The 24,418-nt window shown below is 47.1% G+C and overlaps 1 protein-coding gene and 1 long non-coding RNA gene across 2 annotated transcripts in view; both read left to right on the top strand.

The window, feature by feature from the left end:
• Window positions 1-18,856, top strand: part of LOC118774028 — a 50,253-nt gene extending 31,397 nt beyond the window's left edge. The window contains exon 3 of the long non-coding RNA XR_005004801.1: window positions 18,762-18,856. This is a non-coding gene — a long non-coding RNA (uncharacterized LOC118774028). The remainder of the gene's footprint in view (window positions 1-18,761) is intronic.
• A 349-nt stretch (window positions 18,857-19,205) lies between these two features.
• The window catches only part of LOC118774753 (bifunctional heparan sulfate N-deacetylase/N-sulfotransferase 1-like), a 23,135-nt gene continuing 17,922 nt past the window's right edge, over window positions 19,206-24,418 (top strand). Inside the window, exons 1-2 of the mRNA XM_036524226.1 lie at window positions 19,206-19,736; window positions 23,901-24,365. Of these exons, the coding sequence (XP_036380119.1) occupies window positions 19,206-19,736; window positions 23,901-24,365 (996 nt within the window). The remainder of the gene's footprint in view (window positions 19,737-23,900; window positions 24,366-24,418) is intronic.

The raw sequence follows: 24,418 nt of genomic DNA, 5'->3' as shown, positions 1-24,418 counted from the left end.
CCTTTAGGTTTTCAGAGTCAAATCAGAGCCCATCAAGTGTGCTTTGCTATTTGCATTTCACTTTTCGCTGCATAAATGGAAAAATTATCAGTTTTTAGGAGTTTATTGCAAGTACAGCTCTTAGCTAAAAAAAAAAAAAAAAAAAAAAAAAAAAAAAAGAATAGGCTGCACTTGCTCGTCTCAAAGGCGTCAGTCTGATAGAATGTTGAAAGTGTGGGTGCATGCTGTGCACTTGGGTCTAACTCGCTGTTTCAGAGCACTGCAGCTGAGGTAGATTCCCCCTAATCAGACACTCACCAGATAAAGCACTAAAATAATCAGCCCTTCTCTGTTGTGCTGTGAGGTACATGGTAACACATGGTTTTGCTGTATTAAAACAAGAATGATCATTGTCATCTGTTTCACCTTACTGTAAGACTAAAGATAAAAAATTCAGAAGGTCCAGAAACTGGATCAGGTAATGGATCATTGAATTAAACTGTATCGATGAACCAGAAGACTGATACACTAGATCCCTGAATTGGAGGGTTCAGGCACGAGATCACTGGATCTGACACTAAACTCGATAGCTGATAATATTGGATGTCATTTGACGATAGCACTGGTATGATTTTAGCAAAATTGCTGGTATAGCCTAGCTCTGTTTGCTAAGAAACTGTGAGCTAAACAAAACATCGGCATGTTTCCTGCGTGGGAGACAGGCAGACCGCAGCAGTGTTATCTCTGGCTGAGCACGGCGCTCGGCTCGTGGACATCAGCGCTCAACAGATATGGAGATCAGCGGAAAAAAAACCCACACAGGTAGCACAGACGCTCTGCCAGGAGGGGCCTCGTGGAAGCCACCGGGCTGAAGCGGTCACAGCAGTCACAAAGTCGCACGTACATTCTCCCTTCTTCTCTTTAGTTTATGGTGAGCGTTTAGTGTGTTACAGTGTTGAATCGATAGCTGTTTGGTCTTTTGTACGGAGGACCTCTTCCCCTTCGACCCCTCCCATGGCTGTTTGAAATACCCCCGTATCCTTGGGGACTGGGTGGTGATGCTTGTGACTGTATGAGTCTTGTTCTGGGATTTTGAGGGTGTCAGTATTTGTGAGGTACTTGTGAGGTAATGTAATGACGCTGCGGGGACAGCGCAAGGGCTGAGCCGAGCGGGGCAGGGCTGTCCTTGGTTATTCTCTCTGCTTCAGTTCTGAGTGCACGTCCTCAGCCTGGATGCTTTAAAAAGCTGTGTAGCAGCAGGCGCCAGCTGTGTTGTCTTTGAACCGAGGCGCTCATTTCAAAAGACGCGGACGCTCTTTTTTTTCAGTAAGCTGGGGTTTTCACGCATATGGATTTGGAGGGACGGCGGGGTCATTGGGTTCAGCACACCTTGTGGTTCCGCTCAATAAGAGTGGAATTCTGGGTAATAGCAGAACCTTGGTAAAGGTGCTTTAGTTTGGAATGGACACCTGGAGCAGCTGTGAGGAACAGGCCACTGAATACATAAAGGCTGTGTCTCCTCCTCCTCTGCAGTGACCGATAAAGTCACCTCTCTACCCAGCGCTCATTTAGGCAGCCCTTCAGAGTGTGAGATCCCTGCCGTGTGCCCCAGCACCAGAGGACTAGTCCGTCAAATGCATGCTGCTGGCCTGTCAGTTTGTGCTCCTCTGGCTCCATCGAGATGCACTTCTATAACCTCTGGGAAGTCACTCTGGATAAATGTCTAAATGACTGCATTACATTACATTACAGTATATTGCACTACTGCCATTTTGCAGACACTCTTATCCAGAACGACTTATATTGGCTACAGTTTTATCCTGGATATTCACTGTGGCAATTGTGGCATAACAACCTCACCAAAGGGTGCAACAGCAGTGGCCCAGTGGGGAATCGAACCAACAAACTTCTAGTTACGAGCTGCTGCCCATGTAAACTGCAGACTAAATGTAAGCTCTCTGCTGGCTGGCTTCTGATAGGTCAGTTTCAGGGAAAACTGGCACGCTCTAACTTGCAGAAACAAGCTGTAACAAAACTCAATACCAGAAATATTGTTATATTTTTATCTCATTTTTGGACTTTAAAATCCCTTAATTCCACTGATTCACCCTTGAACACGACGGATGGCTGTTGATACATATAAACTGTAATTAAAAAGAAAGCATTCCCAGAGTCTTGGTGACAGCTGGGGTCTGTGAAGAGTCAGGGTTCCTGAGAGAGAGAGAGAGATCAGTGCTGACAGCATGCCACAACATTTCACACTGGCCTGTGACCCGCCCACAGGAAGCACTCACTCACTCATAGCCCTCCTGTCTGCTGGAGAGGGATCGGACCGCTCAGGTGGCACTCAAAATGGACGAACGCGCACACACACGCGCACGCACACACACACACACACACTGCTGCAGACATTCACTCATATGCACACACGCACGCACACACACACACACACACACACACACACTGCTACAGACACTCACACACAAAGACACACACAGCCACACACTCGCATTCACTCTTTCTCTCTCTCTCACACACACACACACACACACACACACACACACACACACACACTGCTGCAGACACTCTCATACTCATGTACACACAAAAGGCTACACACTCACACTCACACACAAACACATGCATACATTCACAAACGCATATCCACTCTTGTGGATACAGGGACACACACACCACAACCAGCAAAACCACACATGGTCATGCACACAAAAACACACATAAAAGCATGTTTGTTACATGCCCATACACCCATACATGCAGTCAGGTTTACCAGGTTGTCCTGTCACTGTCTGTATTGCAACTATTGTTCCTTAAAGTCATATACAGTTTTGTCCCATAATACACTGCAGCCACTTTTTCCCCCCTCCCACAGGTCTGTTCCTCTTACACACAGATGACCCTGTGCTTTCGACCCCCTTCATTAGCAGTGGCAGTGCTAAATCCTGGGGATGGCCATGTTCCTTTAAAGTCCAGCTGAGTTATCAAGCCAGCGTGAGCACTGCTCAGTGCACACCTCTCCTCCTCTAACTCACAGACCTGTCAGTAGCTTCATTCCTCTGCCATGGACCAGGAAGAGCACGGCCGACCCCACTTCCCCAAATACACACGTGCGCACGTGCACACGTACACACGCACACACAACACACACACACACACACACACACACACACACACGCACATGCACAGTCACACGCACCTGCTTTTAGCCCAAGGTTTCTGACTGAATAAAATCTATTTCCTCCTCAGGGACAGACAAATCTCCTGCCAGCTTCAAATTTGACTATCATTTTTCACCCTTACGGATCGGAGGTGACATGTTATGCTCTCGTACCAGGTTTTTATGGCTGTTGCAGCAAGATTACCTGTATCCTCCCAGCCTCTCCAAAATGAAGATTTATGAGCCCTTCCCGGTCCGCCTTGTTCCCGAGGACTAAAATGAATTAAAAAGGCTCCCCAGCGCCAGGGAGACACGCGATGGCAGTGGCAGAAGATATTTTACCCCTGTCAGCGCTCTCCCAATCATAAGAGGCGTGCGCCCAAATTAGGGAAGAGGTGCTGAGCTTTGAATAAATGCTTGACACACACTTCACCCCACAGCCTTTGTTTCTGCACAAAGCACAAAGAGCAAGAGTTATGGCCAACGCTGGGGGCTTTGAGCCTTTGCCCTCCTGTAAGCTTGTGCCCCCAGCTGCCGCAGAGGGCGTGGTTTCGCCTCCCTGCTCTCAGCTCTGGCACAGGTTGTTGCCGCCTGTGTGTTGGGGCTGGCCTGGGTCTGGGGGTACAGTGAGGCACAGTGGTAAGGAGCAAGGCTCCTAACCCCGGATGGGCCACTGCTCTTGTGCCCTTGGGCAAAGTGCTTAACCCGGAATTGCCACAGTAAATCCAGCTGTATAAACGGATGACATGTAAACAGTATAAGTCTGTCTTGATAGAAGATGTATTATCACAGCCACACGTGTGTGCATACACACACACGCACACACACACACACAGGACAAATACATATTTAAGGAGAACATCTGTCATTCAGGCTGGCTGAAGGTGAAACAAACTTGAAAGCCAACCTGTTACCCCCAAACCCCTCCAACAGTCAGCCATCTTCAGTCAGCTCAGCCTGGAATGAATAGTATCTGTGTGTGTGTGTGTGTGTGTGTGTGTGTGTGTGTGTGTGTGTGTGTGTGTGTGTGTGTGTGCGTGTGCGTGTGTGCGCGTGCTTGAGATATACACTGTCGCTCTTCCGCAGATGCCTGCATTTGCACGTGTGTTTGGCCATTTGCCATCCAGCACAAGGACTCCTTTTAAAACCTGTATCATAGCACCACAATATGATTCATATCACCATGCAACAATGCTGCATTTCTGTAAAGTCAGCACATGCTCACGAAACCGAAGGACCCATCCCGCGTCCTTCTGTAAATGTAATTCGATAGGATCAGCAGATAAGCCGTTGAGTGTGTTCAGCCAAAAAATGTTGCGTCTTTCGCTAATGCATATTGTTATCTAACCATGAGTGTTTGTGCTTGTGTCTTATAGTATCAAAATATGCATAATGCAATCAAATGATTTCTGTTTCTCAAAAGCGGAAATCCAGATGGACTGTGCTGATAAATGTCAGCAGTCTATGGGAGAGGCAACATCAGTGTTGCCAGTTTACAGAGCGCTTTAGTTTGTCACGTAAACAACAGAATTACCAGCAGCTTTCCTTTTTTTTTTAAAGAGCTTTTCCAAGCCACCATAAAGTTAAACACGGAAATCCAATCCTGTTTGCCGAAAGCTGCAGAAGAGCTTACGGTAAACTAGCTCACGGGTTGGGTCAAGAGTAAGAACACACATCCCCGACCATCTGTGAAGGACCACTCGGAGTCACAAGGAGCCTGAGAGACAGAGAGCAAAGAGTGAGTTGACCTTTTCCTAAAAATAAATAGAGCTTTTGCTGAGTTTCATCAGTCATGTCTAAAATGAATAATGCTGTTGCGACACAGTAGTGTTGGCCTGGTGTTGGATATCTCACTCTAGCACCACAGCCCTGCACCAGAGCAATCTACCCATCCCTGCAGGAGGCAGAGCAGTCTGCCCCAGTCGTATGGCTGCTAACCTGAACCACAGTAATAAATCAGCTCCCCGGACACGGCTGTGAGAAAGCTTTGCAAATGCTGGCTCCTTGTGTAGCTGGCTGGGCAGCAGTGTGGTGCGGTGATAAGGAGCAGGGCTGATAACCCAAAGGTCATCAATTCGACTCCCAGGTGGGACGTTGCTGGTGTGCCCTTGGGCAAGGTGCTCAATCCAGATTGCGTCTGCGAATATCCAGCTGTAGAAACAGTTGCAGCGTCAGCTGTGTGCATCACTCTGGGGAAGGCTGTAATTAATATTTAATAACAGTTTAATAAGCCTAATGCTGAGCTCTCCATTCGGACATGGGTTTGATTTCCGATTTACAGCTCTGTTCTTGTTGGTTTACATCTTCAACGGTTCAGATCATTGCTTAGCAAGGCTGTGCATCTCACAGGCTCGGTGGCCAGAGTGGGGGGTCCTATACTAGCTGTCACCTCTGCCCCTCAGCCCCCTAATCTTCACACAGACGCCCTGATTATAGGCAATTTACATTTGACTGCTGATTCAGAAAACAACCTTTGGTAACATACGCAAATGTAACATATACGCTTAAGAGCTCTGACACCTCCATGAACAGCGACGTGTGTGCTAAAGCTCTAACACCCTCACATATTGATTATCATCAGTCACTGGATTGAAGAGCCAAATGCCATCAACAGCTTCACACAGCAGTGCTTAGCCATAGGCTAAGCTAAATTACCCAATTTATGTATGCATGTGAACCGAGCCTCCTGTCACTGTCAAAAGCAAATGACATTAGGCACTTCCTGTTTGTTCTGTGAAGCATGTGGTAGCTCCACCCATCAGGGGGGGTTTACAAAGCCTCACTATGCAATCATGAATAAGAAACACCTTTCCCAGCAGTAACATTGTTGCTTTACATTATTCAGTTTATACAACAGGGTAATTGCTGGAAAACATCCAGGTTTCACCTTTTTGGAGGGTACAGCGGCCCAGCTGGGATTGGAACCTACAGCCATCAATTTTTTACTGTACTTTGTTAGCTTCCGGGTGAAGATGACCAATGTTAAGTGTCACAAATAGCAGAGATGTCTACTATGTTGGACATGCAATATGAAAGGAGTTTTTTTTTCTTTCATTTTTTCATTTCTTGAGTAAAATACAGGGACCACATGAATCACAGTGTAGCTGTGTAAATGCAGACACTTGCTTAGATTCGTCACTCAGATTTAAGTACAAAGTTCATGCTGTTTGAGTTGAGTGTGGGAATCCTCTGATCTTAGAGGACATCGAGATTTCACTCTTCAGCGCCTCGGTAGGTGAGTGTCTAAAGACTCGGGACCCCTGCAGTGCTGTGCAGCCTAATTAAGTGGAGTGGGCTGTAGGAGTCTGATCCTAACGAGCGTCGCCTCTTTGGCACTTCAGCTCGGCTGTAATCTTCGCTCCACTCCCAGCTTCCCCATGAACAGTGATGAGCCCTGCTCTTCCTCTCTCCCTGAACCTCATGGTAGAGTCAGGTGGGCTACACAAACAGCTTTATTACTTCATTATTTATTTGTCAGATGAGGGAAACGGAGGGCGCCGGAGGTGACCGTGCAGAATACAAATCGCAAATAAGCGACTCTGCTTGGCATCACCATGCTGTATCATGTCAGTCAGTCAGTGACTAATTAAATGAGGTAGCTCCCCTTGAGTGTGTGTGTGTGTGTGTGTGTGTGTGTTGTTTTTTGTGGGGGGAGAGAAGATGACCAATGAGGAAGCCACTAGGTACTTTGGAACAAGAGGGCAAGAGGGCCAGCTCACCTTCACCTTCAGTCCCCAGACTCTTTCATCAATTACTGTGGAATGAGGAGACATTTCAATTAGATGGCATGGGGCACCTAAAATTCAATTTAAGAGCTGAGAGGTGAAAGAGGGACACAAAAAAACAGTGTTTTGTCAGTAATTGTCCTGGTCTGCAAGGATCAGAATAGAGATGGGGACTGTCACAATAAGAAGTCTGAGGTTCCACTAGAAATAAATCACATGTGACTCTGCCGTCCTTCCCTGGCTTGAAATCAATCGGTGAAGAGGAAATTGATGTAATTATTTGCCGCTTAAAGGCTGCCATTTGACGCTCTGATTTGGGATAGAGGAGAGAGAAAAGGAGACGGGCTTTTTGCTTCAAAGCTTTTTTACAGTGCCCATGCCGTCGGGGTGCACAAAATGAAATTTGAAATGTAGATTACTCGTTGAAATCTTGAGGCTCGGGAGTTTTGAGCAGCCTGGCCCCAACCAGGAGGGATGCACAGAGCCGGGATAGAAGAGTACAAAGAATTATCATTTGTGTTTTTTATTTATTTTTGTGGCAGATGAGATGCCCTTATTCAAGGTGACTCATAGACCAATAGAAATGACACTCCAGAATATCAATTGCAAATTCACAGCCTCCATGTAACCTGCACCATGCAGCTACCTTAAAGGCTACGTTGCGCCATCTTATTCTGCTAACACGAATCTCCAAATAACTCCCAGTATAATTCATGCTGCTGTTATTTCATTATTTCCGCAGCTATTTTTAAACGTGTGTTTGTTTCCTATGAGAAAGACAAGGAAAGAAAGCAAGTGGGGGAGAAACTGTTTTTATTAAAAAAAAAAAAAAAAAAACGGTTTCTTATCGCTTGCTAAAGCCTCTTTCACGAGCCCCCCCCCCCCGTCACCCCCCCACCCCGTTCCCTAATCCTGGCTGATCGTCCGCAGCGTGGCAGCAACCAGAAATCTGAGGCTCCTGCCTGATGGACGGCTATTTTCCTGCCCACCCCTCTCTCGCCTCCAGGCGAATTCGCCTCACACGGCGAAGTTCCTCTCAGATGCAGCGGGTGGCAGTAGTGAGTCTGGTGCGTAGCAAGCTCCCAGGTGGTCCGTTGGTGTCGTTCCCTTTAACTCGGCGCTTAACCTGAGCTGCCTCCGCACATATCCAGCTGTGTAAATGGGTAATTGGATGAAATGTAGAAATGTTAGCTGGCTGTGTACTGTTGGTCACGACTGCTGGCTGCTCTACGCGAAGGCTGCCTGTGAGGGGAGTGAATAAACAAATATGGGGCTGAATCGCGACTGAATTTCTGAACGGTTCTGTGAACACCCCTTCTGCGCGGGTACCCCGTGTTTAATGCAGATATGGGCTTGCATTCAGAAACACCGCTGTTTGCAGAGACGTGAGGCATTACATTACATTACATTACGTTATTGTCACTAAGCACATGCTCTTATCCAGAGTGACTTACAAAGGTTACAATGTTTACATGTTATCCATTTGCACAGTTGGATATTTATTGAGGCAGTTGTGGGTTAAGTACCTTGCACAAGGCTACAACAGCAGTCCCCTAGTAGGGAATTGAACAATCAGCCTTTCAGTTAAAAGCCGCCCTCCTGGCCACTATGCTACACTGCCACCCTGTTTCCCTCCCATTGTTACTGTCACCACCCTCTCCTTCTGTGCAGGTACCCTGTGTTTGATGCAGATGTGGGTCTTCATTGAGAGACACCGCTGTTTGCAGAGATATGAGGCTTTGTTCACTCACTCTCCACTAGTATGAGGAAGGGGCGATTCATTCATTCAGGGACTAATTGCCTTACACAACCTGCTCTTGAACCTCTGACCTTCTGGGTCGCAGATCCAGTCGATGCCCAGCCGCTGCTCCCCTCTGCTGAGAGTGTTTCCGGTGGACCTGCCAGGCTGTTATCTGTTCAGGTACAGACCACGGCCCTCCCTCCAACAGACCAGCAGGGTGTCCCATCCTCCCGAAATGTCAGTAATCCACTTACCCTCAGCGTTTGGAGTCGGGCAGCGTGGGGGGATTAGCAGACGCGGGTACTGCTGGCAGGATGAGGGTGGGGGTTGGGGGCCCCCCCTGCGAAGCTGGAGATTAGCAGATTAGCACACTGACAAAACTGATTTTAGATAACCTTCAGGGGGACTGTAGGGTTCCTATTGGACAGTGCCAGCAATTGGTCTGAATGCAGACGTGTTGTGTGTATGTGAGACCGCATCCTGGCAGGCCCCCCCCACCACCACCATCCCCACATCTGTGCCTGTGTCTTTGGCAGGACAGGGGAACTGTGGCGTATCCACGGTTACAGGCAAACGCCGGTTTGACAGGGCCTGATAGAGACTGCTCGCAGGCCGTGGAAGCACCAGGGCGATGGAGGGGAAAATTGATCTCTTACTTTCCAGCAGCCTGTGAGCAGCACGCATTGGGGAAAGAGGCAGGCAGGGGAACACTAACATCTCTCTCTCTCTCTCTCTCTCTCTCTCTCTCTCTCTCTCTGCTGGATTAGCGCTGTCCTTTAAGCAGATGGAGACGTGGACACTGAAAACGTAACAACAATTTTACCAATTTATGCAGTTGCTTATTTACTGGGGCAGGTGTGGGTTAAGTACCTTGCCCAAAGGTACAACAGCAGTGCCCTAGCAGGGAATTGAACCAGAAACCCTTTGATTATGAGCCCTGCTCCTTAACACTATGCCACACTGCCAACACGTCACAGAGATGGTGCTGCTACAGGAAAGATGGCATTACAGGAGCGGCGCTTTGATCCTGTGAAGTACATCGGAAGTATCATAAGAGCCAGGCCTCTGAGCCACACTGCTCTGTTTACTGGTGGTTATAGGTAGGGCAGGTCAGATGTCTGTGGCTTATGGCTGGTGTATAAAGCTGTTGAGGATATCTGGATCTGTAGATCGAACGCAAAAGGCTGAGAGTGAGGGAAAGAGCTGCAGGGCATCTGCATGCAGGCTGCATGGGTCACTGACATTGCATGCATACAGAGTTGCCCCTCTAAAGACCCAGTCTTAATCAGCTTCAGAAAGGCAGGGTGGGAGACCTTTCCTTAAACCAGTAAGGGTCATGACCCCTGACTGTCTTGATTAATAGTCGTCCCTGTTGCAGTCATCCTCAGCCATCCACAGCTTATCTTCTGTGATTGTGTCTGATATTTCAGCCTGCACTTCACAGCAAATCGCTCTCCTGAGAACAAACAGATTGGATTACCTAGAATTATGAGTTTCATTTTTGAGGTCTTTAACAAGAAACTTTTTTTCATATTTTTTGCTGTAATGCTGTAATGTAAGGGAGAATGTTGCAGTGAAAAGGAGTTGGTGCCCAACAGCTGATCATTATTTAAATAGGCAGCTGGGGAAGATTAGTTAGAATGGTAATCAAATGAGGATTCTCCTTGAGTAGGCCCCAAGTATAAAACCCGCATCCCCAGGCTGTAGTACAGATCTGCCTGTCTTTGGGCCTCAAGGCTGGGCCTGGCTCTGGAGGTCCGCTGCCAGCTGCTGTGGTTATGAGGCCGTGCCTGGGATTATGGGTCAGTTTACTCTCGGCACTTTGCTGCCACATGTTAGCGCATTTGGCCCCGCACAGATAAACGGGATTTAGGATTATGCCTTCCTGACCTTCCCCAGATCACACACGGAGTCCAGATCTGTGGCAGTCTAATGCTGTTTGTCACTTCTCATCCAGAGGCCGAAAGATGATTGGTCAGATTTTTCTGCTGGTAATCTAGAAGAGAGAAGTTCTTCTGCAGAAATCCAAATAAGAACAGAGTGTGGACACAGGCACCCCACAGTAGGGTATTCATATCATGTAATAAACATTCAGATATAAAATGTGTTGCTTTGGTTCATGTATTTTTTCTGTATATACTGTATGAATTTATACATAATGTGTATTCTATCAGGTAAGTCCACTGACACAGAGTTCTCATGAGATCTGTTGTTATGCTCTGTCTATAGAATAATAAAAATATACACTTAAAAAGGGTTTTCCACATCTCCTAAACTGAAGTTCACCTGCTATGGTCACACTGTGTTTCCACAGCAAGGTCACATAGTGCAGGTTATTTACAAGTCAGTGGGTCAGTGCTTTAGGCTGAAAGGTCCTGACTCCTTTTGTTAGTATAAACCAAGCTGCACTGTAATTCACAAATCAATGAAAAATGCTGATGCCACAAGCTGAGAGCTGCTTTGTCCTCTGCTACTAAACACAAACGTTGGTAGTGGACAGCATCTAAAACTCCTACAGTTTCAGTTTTCTCAGTACATGTTTGTTTTGTTCATCCTGCCTTGCGATACAGTCAGTGAGTCAGTGTGAGCCCCTCAGTTTTATCCTGAAGAAGAGAGGGGAAATGTGCTCAAAACTGGGCTCATCTTTTAATCACCTCTGCCTTCGGAGCGGACTTCCCCTTCCCACATTAAAGGACCCATTTACCGGAGGGGAGGGCAATGTCCCCTCTCCTTACTGCATCCAACCAATGATGAGGAGAAAAATATGTGTCACAGAGTGGCGCCCTCAGCCTGACACACACACACACACACACACACACACACACACACACATATGCGCGTGCCTGACTTCCAACAGCACCGATTTAGAGCCTATCAGAAGTTTTGGATCTCAACGCAGTCCCTTTTTTTTTTTTTTGCACTGTTGTTATAGTAGCTGATAGGTATTATCTCAGCCCTCTTTCTCAAAGTCCATGCTATCTGTCTTCCAGATGTGCTGAAATGCCACCCTGCAGTGCTAAAAGTACTGCCAAATCCACTCTGGTCTTAAGAAGAAAGTCCCTTTGAGGGACACACATCAGAGTGCAATAGTCTGTAAGGGCATTAGTTTCCTTTTCTCCAGCATGCATGGGTCTCTCTCTTAAATCCGACACCACCTTTTTGGAGCTTGAAGCCAGGTGATCAAAGGAAGTTTTGGCAATATAATTTATTTTTTTGTTATGTAAACAGCCCCTGCAGTGCAACAAACTGGATTACGGCAAAGCAATTTTCCCACCAATAATCTGTCGGTGTCCAGAGAGATACAAGTCAGCGCATATTTTATGAAATGTTTATATTCACTTTATTACCCATTAGCAGTTTACACAGGGAGGCCAGTCATCCATATAATTCTTTGCCGGTGAAAGTGAGCATTAAAAAATAACTTTCAGAGCTTCGTTATTATTTTTTTTTTATAGAAAATTGATTCGGTGTCAGTCCTGGCCCTAACGCTGAAGATTTATGGATTTATTAACAGCCCCATTCAGTCCTATGAAAAATAATACCCTCCCTTTGGCACGTAGTGTCATGGCAAGTGGTGTGTGTGTGTGTGCGTGTGGGTGAATGATACTTTTACTCAATAACAATAAAAAATACTACTAATACTAGTGCTGCTACATCTAATAAAAATGATAATATGATGATGATGATGAAGACTATGATGATGTGTTGCACTTGAGAAATCAGGACATCAGCCCTCTAAGCTGGTCCAATCATTGTACATAGAATCAGGGAGTATGTTCTAAGCCTGTCTCAGTCGAAATGCTGGCTTTCCTTCAGTCCTCTAACCTGGTTGTGTGTGGAATAAGGGTAATGTATGTTCTCAGCCTCTTCCAGGAGGAACGCTCGCTTTAATTCTGCTGCTAAACTCTCAGCAGCTCTTTACCACCAGCGCACCGGTGTCGGCAGGAAGCCGCTGCAGATAGAGCCGTTACTATGGTGAGCTTTTGGGAGTTACCATGGGGAGTGGATGGTTGCTACGGTCTTGCCGCGAACTGGAGAGGGGTACATCGTTTGTTCCTGTCAGCATTATGGCAGGCATGGAGGTTGCGGGGGTGATGTGCATTTTTACCGTTTCCAAAGCTTATTTATAGAACATTCCACCATGATGGGAGAGAGGCAGAGCCAGCTCGTTCATCTCCCATTTGAGGCGGGCTCCAGGCGTCTTCACACACCCCTGACAACACCCATCAATGACACATTTTTGGTGCCGTTCACCTTGGTTCAACTGTTCAGTTCTAGAAGGGGTTACAGCAGGCCCGGCAGGTGTTCTTCTCCTTAATTAATAAGCATTATATGCAATCCATTCTCTGGAATTACTCAGGGCCAGCTCAGCAGTACAGCTGAGCTCTGGCTCTGCTTCATTTTAATAGAATCATTATGGACAAAGCAACCTCTGTATTTATTTTTGAAAACGAACAGTGTGTTCTACCCCTGCTGGTTATGTGTCAATGTAACAGCTCATAATGTCTTAATGTGTGTTAGTGCAGTCATTCTCTGGATTTAGCATGATTGACAGAAGGAAGCATCACAGCTGTACTGTGTCTGTTCTCAGTGCTCCACCAGTGTATGTAGAGAAATGCATAAGTGTAAATATTTGCCGCTAATTAAGTAAACTGGACCAGTAGAACTCAGAGCAAACATACGTAGAGCCCTCTAGGTATTGAGCTTAAATCCCCAGTGTGGGGCCCAAGACTGATGATATAAAGCTAACCTGTCCCATAGCCTAGGCTGTGTGTTCACTACCATCAGTATTCTGGAGGGAGAGCCTAAAAACACTGCAGAAAATAAAAGGTAAAGATTGTTTTTTTTTTTCCCCAACTTGTGAAGGCATGTTTTTGCCTCATAGTGCTTTGGAGAAAGCGATGTTTCTTTATCTTGAATATACACAGAATATTTGATTATCAGTTGAATCCAAAAGCACATCCCTGACACCAATCCCCATCCCCCCTGCTGAGTTATGGCATTTCTGTCATCCTTTTTTTGTTGTTTCTGCTTCAGTTGCTGCTGAGGTTCACTGTTGCATTTGCTTTTGAACAGACAGACAGACAGACAGACAGAAACAGACACAGAAGGACAGAGAGTGTTGAGGTTGGATAGGGAAGGATGTGAGAGGGAGTGAGCAGGCTTTGAAAACCTGAGGTCTTTGAACATGTCTCTCTTTCTGTGCTGACCACACTGCTCCGCACAACTTCCACAAGTACAACCACGGTCTCCGTTTCACCCGAGGAGCCGGGGCGCACTGGCTGAATTAAGCACCCCTGAGTGGTTTTGCATTCCAAAGCCTTTCGCTCAGATTTTAAATTCGACCAGTGCTGGTCGAGATCCCGGGATAATCCTGCTCGTTTTCTCCCTTACATGCAAAATCCTACACCCCGCCTCCTCCATGGTATTGACGAATGTGGGCGTGTCTTTGAAGATTTCCCAGGTCTCAGTGTCTGTGTGTGCTTTCCCTTCTCTGTGCCTTACCTTCATTTATGTACAGAATCTCTGTTTGGTGTTATTTTGTAAAGAGGACACCTGACGAACTTCGTGTAATAACTGTGAAGGGTCACTCTGAAGAGTGACTGTGATCCAGTCGCTCCCTGATGCTGCTCCAAAGGATTCGATTGTCTTGGTAATGGCCAAAGATGTAACGAAGTACATATCAAAAAAAAAGCCAGCACGAGATGAAGGTGACTTTATTTTTGGAAATCCCAAACATTGTGCTGTTTTTCAAGTGAAACACTATTTTTTTTAAAATCCCTAATTTTTTTAAATACCTTCAAACTCGTAAATGCTTTGCTAGGTTTTGAACCAAAACTGAAATTGTTTATGGGATAGTGCCTCTGAGTGCATTACATAGTTGTGGAAGACTGAAGCATTGGTGCCACACTGAATTTAGTAATGTTTGTGCTGAATTTTGGCTGGCAAATAAAATGCAAATTTGAAGGATTAACACTAGTGTCATTTGTGTTGATGATTGTCTAACACACCAGACAGTGTTTGTGATGTGGAAAAACAGCAGCCCGTGCGTTCAGCTGTTACTCACAGTTGAGGACAAATGTTTGAAGTGGTTGCATCCTAGTCCCCATTTTCACATCTTTTCTATAAGAAACAGTCCTTTTTAGATAGGCAGAAACATGGGAGGATACTCAAACATGGGCTCATTTCTGTTTTTTTCTGACCCTAAAGATCAGTGTGGACTGCCATGACTTTTTGGATCTAGGAAACATTCAAAACCTTTTCTGTAATAATCTTGAAAACCTTTACAAAGAACTCTAACTAACTCTAACTCCAACTAGGCTCAATTTCTTGCAGTTAATAAATTTTTGCCTGGATATCTCTTTATGTTGTTTTCTTAAGAACTTCAAAACCAACATCCAAAGGTAACTTGATTCAGTTTTTTAATTTGATATTCAGACAGATATGAATGTAGTTTCTAGGTACATTTTTTTTTACAGAAAACATTAAGAATTTGTGTATTATGAATTTTATTTGTTTTTATTTGTTTTTGGGTGGGAGGCAAGGTTACTTTTCCCATGGGGGAAAAGGGACTGTAGGATCCGATCTGTTGGGAGGAGTACCTGCTTCCACAGGTGAGGGCCCACCTGAAGTTGCATTTTGAGAGCTGTCACACGTCCCTGGCCGTTATGCAGCTCTAGTCTGTGCTTTTGTCTGAAAGCCGGCTCTGAAAGCCTGTAACAAAGAAGCAGCCGCAGGACAGGAGAAAATGGACGCAGTGTCAACACCCCGTGACTAAGTATTGCCTGTAATGGCGGTGGCTTAGAATAACGGCTTTATTCCCACCAGGTAGCGTCATACAGCAGGGCCTCCTTCACACACGTGGAGTCCTCCTTCTCACACAGAGGAGTCCGATAAGTGTGGCTTCAGCTGTACGCAGAACAACAGAACACACAGGAAGCAGCTCTGAGCCCTCTAGGTTCCGATCCATGTGATCAGAGAGTAATCGACAGATGAGCAGACATCCGTCGCTCAAGCGCTTGTGTTTTCAGCTGCATGTGCATGATGTGCAAGGAAAAGCATGGCAGATTAATCTGTGAAAGGCACTATAAACTCCCATGGCGTTTCCTGTGCACAAATTAACTTCGCCTTTATCATGCCTTCTCTCTGCACAGGAAACCCGACTTTCGAAGGTTTATATCAGGAAATGTCAAGAGCATCGCTAAAAACGATATCAGCCTGTGCTTAAGATGTGAATTTACCATTTGGCAGGAGACTGGGTGGAAAGCGCACATTTCTAAATTTACACAATCCCCCCAGGAGCATGGAACACAAAAGCTTTTCTTTCCCACACAGTTTTTTCTGGGGGGGGGTGTATTCTGTTTCATTTGACACACACTGTATATCAGAGTATCTGATTCGCTTAATGTCACTGTGAATGAATAGTTCCTTAAATAGGATCTGACTTAACCTCGCTGGTGCTGGTTGCCTTCAGAGGAATGCAGGGGTGATCTAAGCCCTCGTCATTCAGCGCACATAATGTGATGGTATTGTGAGAATTATTCCACCTCCTCCGCCTGGCGCTCGTTGCTGTGTTCTGAGTTTGGAATGTTGGGTGGAGTGCGTTGAACTGATATTGCATGTCACTCCCTCTCTTCTTTAAAAAAAAAAAAAAAAAGACAGAAATCCTCTTGCACAGACGTTGGGTCATGCGAGCTAATGAGAGAACTAAGGGTGGATTTACACATACTTCAGCTGGCTTCACTTGCCAGGTGAAAACCCACTAATTGCTCCTCTTGTGTGTTCAGACATGCACTTTTTACTGCCAGAAGAAGGATGTGACCCCTTCAGACTAATGAATTCACTTAAGCTTCAACACATGTTGATCGCAAGAGCTGTGTGGATTGAAGTTCCGGTTTTGTAAGACTTCCTGGTTTAGCGTAGCATCTGCTCACATAAATGTCGATGTGGTGGTTTGTTTGATATTTGTGACCAGATGAAATTTTGCTCTGCATTTTTTAACCAAACCCACAGAGATGGAGATCGGCTTTTACAGCACAGGTCAATGTTTTGTGGTCCAGGTGCACTGTGTTTGTGTTATTACCGGAGTGAGTGGTTGAAGGAGAATTGGTGATGTAGCTGACATGATTGCTCAGAAGTTGAGGTCAAGCTGTTAAAAGGAGAGGAAAAGGGGCTGTCTGAAACCTCTTAAGCACCTGTGCGTGTATGTGTGCTCACCCGTGTGAGTGAGCCTGCTTGTGTATGTGTACACAAGTGTGTGTGTGTGTGTGTGTGTGTGTGTGTGTGTGTGTGGGTGTGTGTGTGTGTGTGTGTGTGTGCATGTAAAGCCTAAGGATCGTCTGTGTGGTTGGCAGGGTTGGCTTTCATATGCAGGGCTCTGCTGCCCTTTTGAAGAGATGAAATGGCTGTGTCTGAGTGTCTCAGCCCCACCCTGCCTGCTCTCCTCTCTTTCACTGATGCACTTTGTACTTTTCTACTTTGTGTTTTTGCTTAGCTGTTTGCGGACTTGTTTTTACTTTTCTTTCATCGCTTTCATTCTCCCTGCTATCCTTCTCATACCCTGCTTTAAATAAAGAGATCTGAGGTGCTTTTTAAAAGGTGCACACACGCAGGGCCTCGCCTTGCTCTGCTCTAAAGAACCTCTCTTTCTACCAGTCTCCCACAATCCTTTGTGTGGCTGTGTGCGCCCCTCTGATAGGTTAGAGGCAGTGCCTCACAGAAGCATGTGAACCGTAACAAAACAGCAGCGGTAAGTCTATATGGGAGGCAGGGGGTTTGGTGTGTCATCCTCAGCTTTGATAATAATGAGTACAAGCAAAGATGTGACGTCCACTCCCTTTTTCACGCTTTCAATGGCTTTGTGACCACTGAGCTGGGGATTATGGCATCTAAGAGCCAGAATCAAAGAGAGGGCCCCTTCTTTCAGTGTCAGAGTGACAGACAATGCATCACGGAGGTGATAGAATAGCCCCTCAAAGACTGAATGGTGCCTGTAATTGCTAGGATATGCCTGGGCTGGTTTTCCTGCATTGCAGTGCCAGTGCAAGCCTGTTTTGAATTGACTTTTGTTTCGTCACAGGCTGATGCAGGCGTCGCCTCCGAGGAGCAATTCTGTTTATTAAATCCGAGCCCCTTAATTGCGTAATTGGATCAATTAGTAATTAGTTCAGTCGCTCCAAGTGAAATCTGTTAAATGGCCATGTCTCACAGGTGAGCTCTGGTTCATTGTAATTGATTTTAGCGTGAAATGGGGCCTCACTGTGGCCTTCTGGGTATCCAGTTTTGGGTCACTGCGTGCCCCCTCCCCTCCCACTCACCCAGCCCAGCACCCACGTGTCTCTCAAGATGCTCTCAAGTAGCTGGCTGATTGGTGGAGAGACATTCCTCATTTCCTTGGAAAGTGTCTTTTTCTTCTCCTTGGCTATCGGGGGGCTCAACTCACCCCTTTGATCCCAGAGTTGCCTCCAGCTTGATTTTTCAGAGGTCATTATCCCCCCTCCCCACCACCTGTAGAGCCCCTTGCCTGAGTGGCTTTACCTGGAGAGATGAAAGATTTAATGACTCTCTTTTTTTACCTTTGAAGTAAATGGAAGAGTGTGAGGATCATTTTCTAAAGCTACCTCTGATCGATACGAGCGGTCGCCGTTATCCAGTAATCTTGGCTCTGTCCGCTTGGTATTCCCTCCCACGGTATCAGCTCACAGCTGTAGCACTCCTCTCTGCTCCCTTTTCACACTGATTAAGAGCAGGGGAATTTTTCAGAGGGAAATTCGCTGGGATTGTGTGCACCCGCTGTGTGTTACCCTGCATAAGCAGTGTAGCATAGTGGTAAGGAGCACGGCTCATAAACAAAAGGTTGCTGGTTTGATTCCCTTGGCAAAGGTCCTTAACTCACAATCATCTCAGTAAATATTCAGCTGTATAAATGGATAAAATTGTAATTGTCTACCTGCATGTATATACCTGTATACCTGTATGTAAGTCACTCAGGATAAATGACATTTATGTTAAATTAAATGCCCCACACTCATATACAATCAGAAAGAGACTGTGTTTCAGGGACTTGGATACCTTAAAACTCCCAGAGTAGTCTCACTTCAGCGTTTTAGTATTGATCTGTTGCTTACCTCTCTTCCAGGTTGCCCAGGACGAGCCACTCAGAATGCTGTGGGGATGACTCACCGTTGCCACGGCCACGCCCAGGAGCCGACCCTGCCCCACCCCTCCGCTGAGTCCGCCTGGAAATTGAGAACTTAAAACACGTGTGGGGTGGGGGGAGGGGGGTGGGGGCAGTGCCGGGCAGGGGTCCTTCGTGGGCGGGGCTGAGGCGGGAGTCTGCAGGTCCACCCAGGCCCATGGTTTCCCCTGCCCAGGCCACACCCACACCCTCTCTGCAATGGTGACATGAGGAAGAGCGCCCCCTGCTTGAGTGGCTGACCCATTGCATTTTTTTCCTTTGGAAGACAACTGATACCCCGTTTAGCTTGTGTTGAGTAGGTGTTGCTCAGGCAGCGCCCAGGCCCCTACATCCAGGCCAGCGCCCCGGGAACTCTTTTGAGGTGGGGCGTGGGGAGGGCGCCAGATGATGCTGGCGTGCGGGCGTGTCCGGCGGCTGTTCCGCCAGCTCACCCTCCAGACCGGCCTGCTCCTGCTCTTCCTCTTCTGCATGGTCAGCGTCTTCGTCTCCGCCTACTTCCTGTATGGCGTCAAGCGGGACCTGGAGCCGGCGGTGGGGGCAGCAGGGGCGGGGTTGGAGGCAGTGTCAGACTGCGACGAACCCAGGCCCACGCCCTCACGGCTGCTCCCACTGAGGACGGCACGTCCCTCGGACACGGCGCGCACTGACCCTGTGGTGCTGGTGTTTGTGGAGAGCCTCTACTCCCAGCTGGGCCAGGAGATTGTGGCCATCCTGGAGTCCGGCCGCTTCCGCTACCGCACCGAGATCTCACCCGGCAAGGGTGACATGCCCACCCTCACCGACAAGGACCGCGGCCGCTTCGCCCTGGTCATCTACGAGAACATCCTCAAGTACGTCAACTTGGACGCCTGGAACCGCGAGCTGCTCGATAAGTACTGCGTGGAGTACGGTGTGGGCATCATCGGATTCTACAAGGTGAGCCGCGTTCACCACCAGGGGGCGCTCAGATAGCCACACAATTGTTGCAGCTCTGGTAGGATTGCGTGTGTGTTTGTATTTCATTATGCTTTAATTATAAGCCTCTTGGAGCTGGAACATTGTACTGGCATCTGCTCTTCCTCTCTGCCTTTCCCTTTGGCACTAAAGTGGAAAAATGCTCACATTACAGAAGAGATGATTGTCCTATAAGTGAGAAAGTGTTTTCTTTTTCTCCAGCAGCTGGAAACTGATGAATGTGCGTATGTGCTGTGATGGACAGGAGACCCGCTTTAAAATAGATTAGCCAATAGTTCATGTTCTTGTACTTAAAATCCCACAGCTGGTGCATGCCTCACGGTAGGCCTCACCCTACCTGGGTTGGTCATTTTTCGTCCACCTTGGTTACCACATTGGGCTGCTCTCTGCTACTTGTCAGGCTTTTTAGAGTCGCTCAGAGAGTGTTCAGTCTCTTTGCACACATTGCACATTGTTGTGGATCAGATGGTTGTATTCACGGCACGCCAGCGCTCCCGCAAAAGGGCAGAGGGAAATAGCAGTGAAAATGGCCAGTGCACACTGCACAATTGCAGCGTTACTGGAAAATTGATGAAAAAGGGGTAAAAGTACCAAAAAATAAATAAGTGAATGAATAATTGGTGTTATATAAATTTGGGTAAATTAGGATTTTAATGTTAAAAATTATTAATGGTATTTTTTTATTGTGTATACAGTATACAGCATAGCTGTGGCTCATCACCTAGGCTGCTCTCTGATAGAGAAGCATCAGTAACGCGGAGAGAGCAGGCAGGCTGTTCTGATGTACTCCCTCTGTTCCTCTCCTGTATGACACTGACAGTGGACAACTGGGAGAAAATATTCATGTTTTTAATTATCCTCCAGCCATGAAGAAGAGACCGAGCGCAGAGGGGATCACACTGGTTCAATTTAGGACACTACCTCATAATGGTGCAGCCTCAGGGCATTGCTTATCTGTGATAGGAAGACCTTTCTCAGTCATGATCCAGTGGTTAAATTTCCTCCTGTTTGTGCCTTTGCCCTTGGCCAGAGGTGTGCATTACTGACAGTAAGTGGTCAGACACCTGACCTGACACTGGACAAGATTAATCAGAGGAAGCGCATATGGAGGATATTGTGGTTAACGTGAGACTATCGGGGTTTGTCCATCACACTGTGCTGTTCTCGTGGTTAAAAGCTTGGAGCTTGTCTCAGCCAAGACAGAAATTTTTCCGAACATCATGGCCTGGAAATACTCACTCACCAGTTGGTCAATTTTGCCAAAAACAACAAAAACAACTTTATATGCATAAAGGCACTTCTCAGCTGTGTGTGTTCTCACAAATCTGAGCTGCTTCCTCATGAAACACTACCTCCATATAGGTGCCATAGGTATTCTACCCTCTCTACAGGCCCGGACAGCTGAAAACATGTAGGGGATCTTGATGCTATAGAGTCGTTGACACCACAGCAGTGTGTAGAAGACTAAATGAGTTGGCAGGACTGTTCCCAGACAGAAATGTCTTAGCATGTAACTTCAGCAGGGGACGTCACCGCACCAGGCCTGGTGCTCCAGTTTGCAACCAGTCGGCTTTGCCCTCTCCACACTGCAGCCAATCAGCTGCTCCGTCCCTCTCCACACTGCATCCAATCAGCTGCTCCGTCCTTCTCCACACTGCAACCAATCAGCTGCTCCGTCCCTCTCCACACTGCAGCCAATCTGCTGCTCTGCCCTGCTCTACACTGCCACAGCAGGGATCCCCAGCCTGCTCCTCCCCAAAAACCTAAAGCTTCACCTAATAACAGGCAGGCAATAATGCACCAGAAACCTCCCGCGGAGGGCAAATAGTTCCTCTTCAAGCCTGGGCTTGCATTCTCCTCGGAGCGGCGGCCTCAGTGCCCTTGTCCCCGATGGGCAGAGAAGAGAAACAAAGAAGGACGTTCACCCAAAAATAACGCACACAGGGGGATACCGCGGTCTGTCTCTGAGCGGCTACAAGCTTAACTATACATACAGGCATAAACTTGCTTAAGCCCTACTTGTCTTCCGACTATTCCTAGTGGTTAATCCCATATCTATATTAATGTGTAATTGGAATAAAATCCCCCATCCGGCACTCGAGTCCTGTGTGTGTAATTGCTCTGAGGTGCTCCGAGGTGATATGGGTATCAGCTCCCCTGAATCCTCCAACTCCCCCAGCCCCACCCCCCTCCTTACCGTGTGGCAGTATCAGGAACCCACAGTACTCCGTTACATTTCCAAAAGGCCCAGATCATTCTCATATCATCTGTCCCACTCCCAAGCCACATTATGAGGAGCTCAGTAACATGGAGAAAGACAAAACAGCCTTTCACAATTTATTACACATTAACGTTACTTAACGGTACTTGCTGCCTAGGCTGATATTTTCTGTGTGAGCAGTGCATGCAGCTCAATCCCCCCAGTCTCACAGCAATCAGTAGGAAACCCTACATGATGGAACTAGCACCAATCTCTGAATCCCGTCAAATTAAACTGGAGTGTGCAAATGAGTAAGTAAATCTAGCAGTTGACAGTTAAATGAGGTGACAGCACCAACAATCCAAGCTAGCACCTCAGGAGAACACTCAGCAATACTCCGTGTTTCCTGCTCTGCAGCAGTGACAATGCTAGCCAGGTAGATACTTGCTCTTCACCTGCTTAAGACAGAACAGGAACAGGTGTTTAGTTTTAACACTTTCCTTTTATTCATCAGTTTACTATATGAATCAGGAGCATTGGCCTGTTTGTCAGTGTTCCTGCTGTGGACCGCAAATGCCAAAGTGGCTTGAAATCTCTTGGTGGACACTGTTAATCTCTAAACAGCACTGTATGTTTTACACCCAGGTTTAGCGTGGCTATAATCATTTATGTACCCACCTCCAGTATGTGTGAACCTTCTTCCCTTAAAACATATCCAAGTCATCAAAGAGCAGCGGAGCCTTCTGCTGCCAACCCCAAATACCCGAACGAGAAAGTATGAAGGGTGGAAGGAGGAGCAGGGGTTGAATATCTGGTCGAAATATAGAGTATCTGCAGAGAAGCCCTGAATTGTGTTGCATATCTGTATAGTAACAGCTGGTCTGGCTAAAGAAGTCCTTTTACAAAGAAGGCCTGTCTCTCTTTCTTTTTTATCTTAATTGTAATATGAATAATGTGTTCAGCCCTCAAGGGCGAATCATCTATGGTCCTAGAAAAGGGCAGACATGCCCTTTAAGGTGCAGATCTTGGGCCAGGACGTGTGCTGTTTAAGGGGCAGGAATAAAAGGATTCCGCATTCCCCCAGGGAGTCCTCTCTCGATCTAGAGCGTCGTCAGAGAGCAGGAAGTGGCTCGTTTGAGCCTGATTTATTGGTGTTTTCCAAGAATGAGGTGAGCAGCAGTTTAGCCCGAACAGGGGAATGCTAGTGTCACGTGTCATTCATGAGAAGCAAGCCCCCGTCTCTCGGCAACTGCCTGACTGCAGCAACAAACACAGTGCGATTTCCATTTTCTGTTTTCCTCTGTCTCCCGTTTCACCTGCAAGAGACACAAACCACTTAGCAGTTTGATTCACAGCTCCTTAGAGTCCAGGAGAGTCACTGGCATTGGAGTATAAATGGCAAGGAATTTCTTGCATGTGGAAAGGCATTAGGTAGAACTCCAGCCACAAGGGGGAGCACCACTTAAGTTCTACAGACTGTAAATGTGGTTTGCTGACCAAAAAAATCACACATTCTTTACCCTGTGCACAGATTAGTTTACCTTATTTTGTATATGAAATCAGAATATCCCCCCTTTGTTCCATGATAGTGCATAGAATTGTGGTCATTTGAAGAGCAGAATCACAAGTGATGTTTGCTCAAATCAGGTATCATTCGCTTAATCCAAAACAGTGGTGAAATTTCCTGTAAACAACCATGTTGGACACACATCAAATGGCCTAACATGTGGACACCATTAAGTGAATTCTGAGATTTTAGGCTTGTGGTCGTGTCTGACTGAAATGCACATCCTCCCTTGCAAACCAGCTCCATGTTGTTGCAGCTGATGGATGAATGGAAGGATGAATGAATGAATGAATGAATGAGCGAATGAAACTCATTGGCCATTGACCTTTTCCCCTCCCCTCCTCTCCCGGGCTTGCAGGCTAATGAGAACAGCCTTCTCAGCGCCCAGCTGAAGGGCTTCCCCCTCTTCCTGCGATCAAACCTGGGTCTGAAAGACTGCAGCGTGAATCCCAAGTCCCCACTCCTCTCCGTCACCCGGCCAGGTGAGGTGGAGCGTGGCCCACTCCCGGGCGACGACTGGACCGTCTTCCAGTCCAACCACTCCACCTACGAGGCAGTGCTGCTGGCCAAGGCCCGGGCACCCGGCGACAGCGGGACGCCCCAGGTGTCGGTGGTTCAGGACCTGGGCTTGCACGACGGCATCCAGCGAGTCCTCTTTGGCAACAACCTCAACTTCTGGCTGCACAAGCTGGTTTTCGTGGACGCTGTGTCCTTCCTCACCGCCAAGCGGCTGGCGCTCTCCCTCGACCGCTACCTGTTGGTGGATATCGATGACATCTTCGTAGGCAAGGAGGGCACCCGCATGAAGGTTCCGGACGTCAAGGTGCCCTTTTGTTTGTGCCCTTTTTAATGTGGTTTTTTTTTTTTGTTTGTTTG

This window comes from Megalops cyprinoides, chromosome 3, assembly GCF_013368585.1.
Source record: "Megalops cyprinoides isolate fMegCyp1 chromosome 3, fMegCyp1.pri, whole genome shotgun sequence".
Lineage (NCBI taxonomy): Eukaryota > Metazoa > Chordata > Actinopteri > Elopiformes > Megalopidae > Megalops > Megalops cyprinoides.
This window is presented reverse-complemented; position numbering and strand designations above follow the sequence as displayed.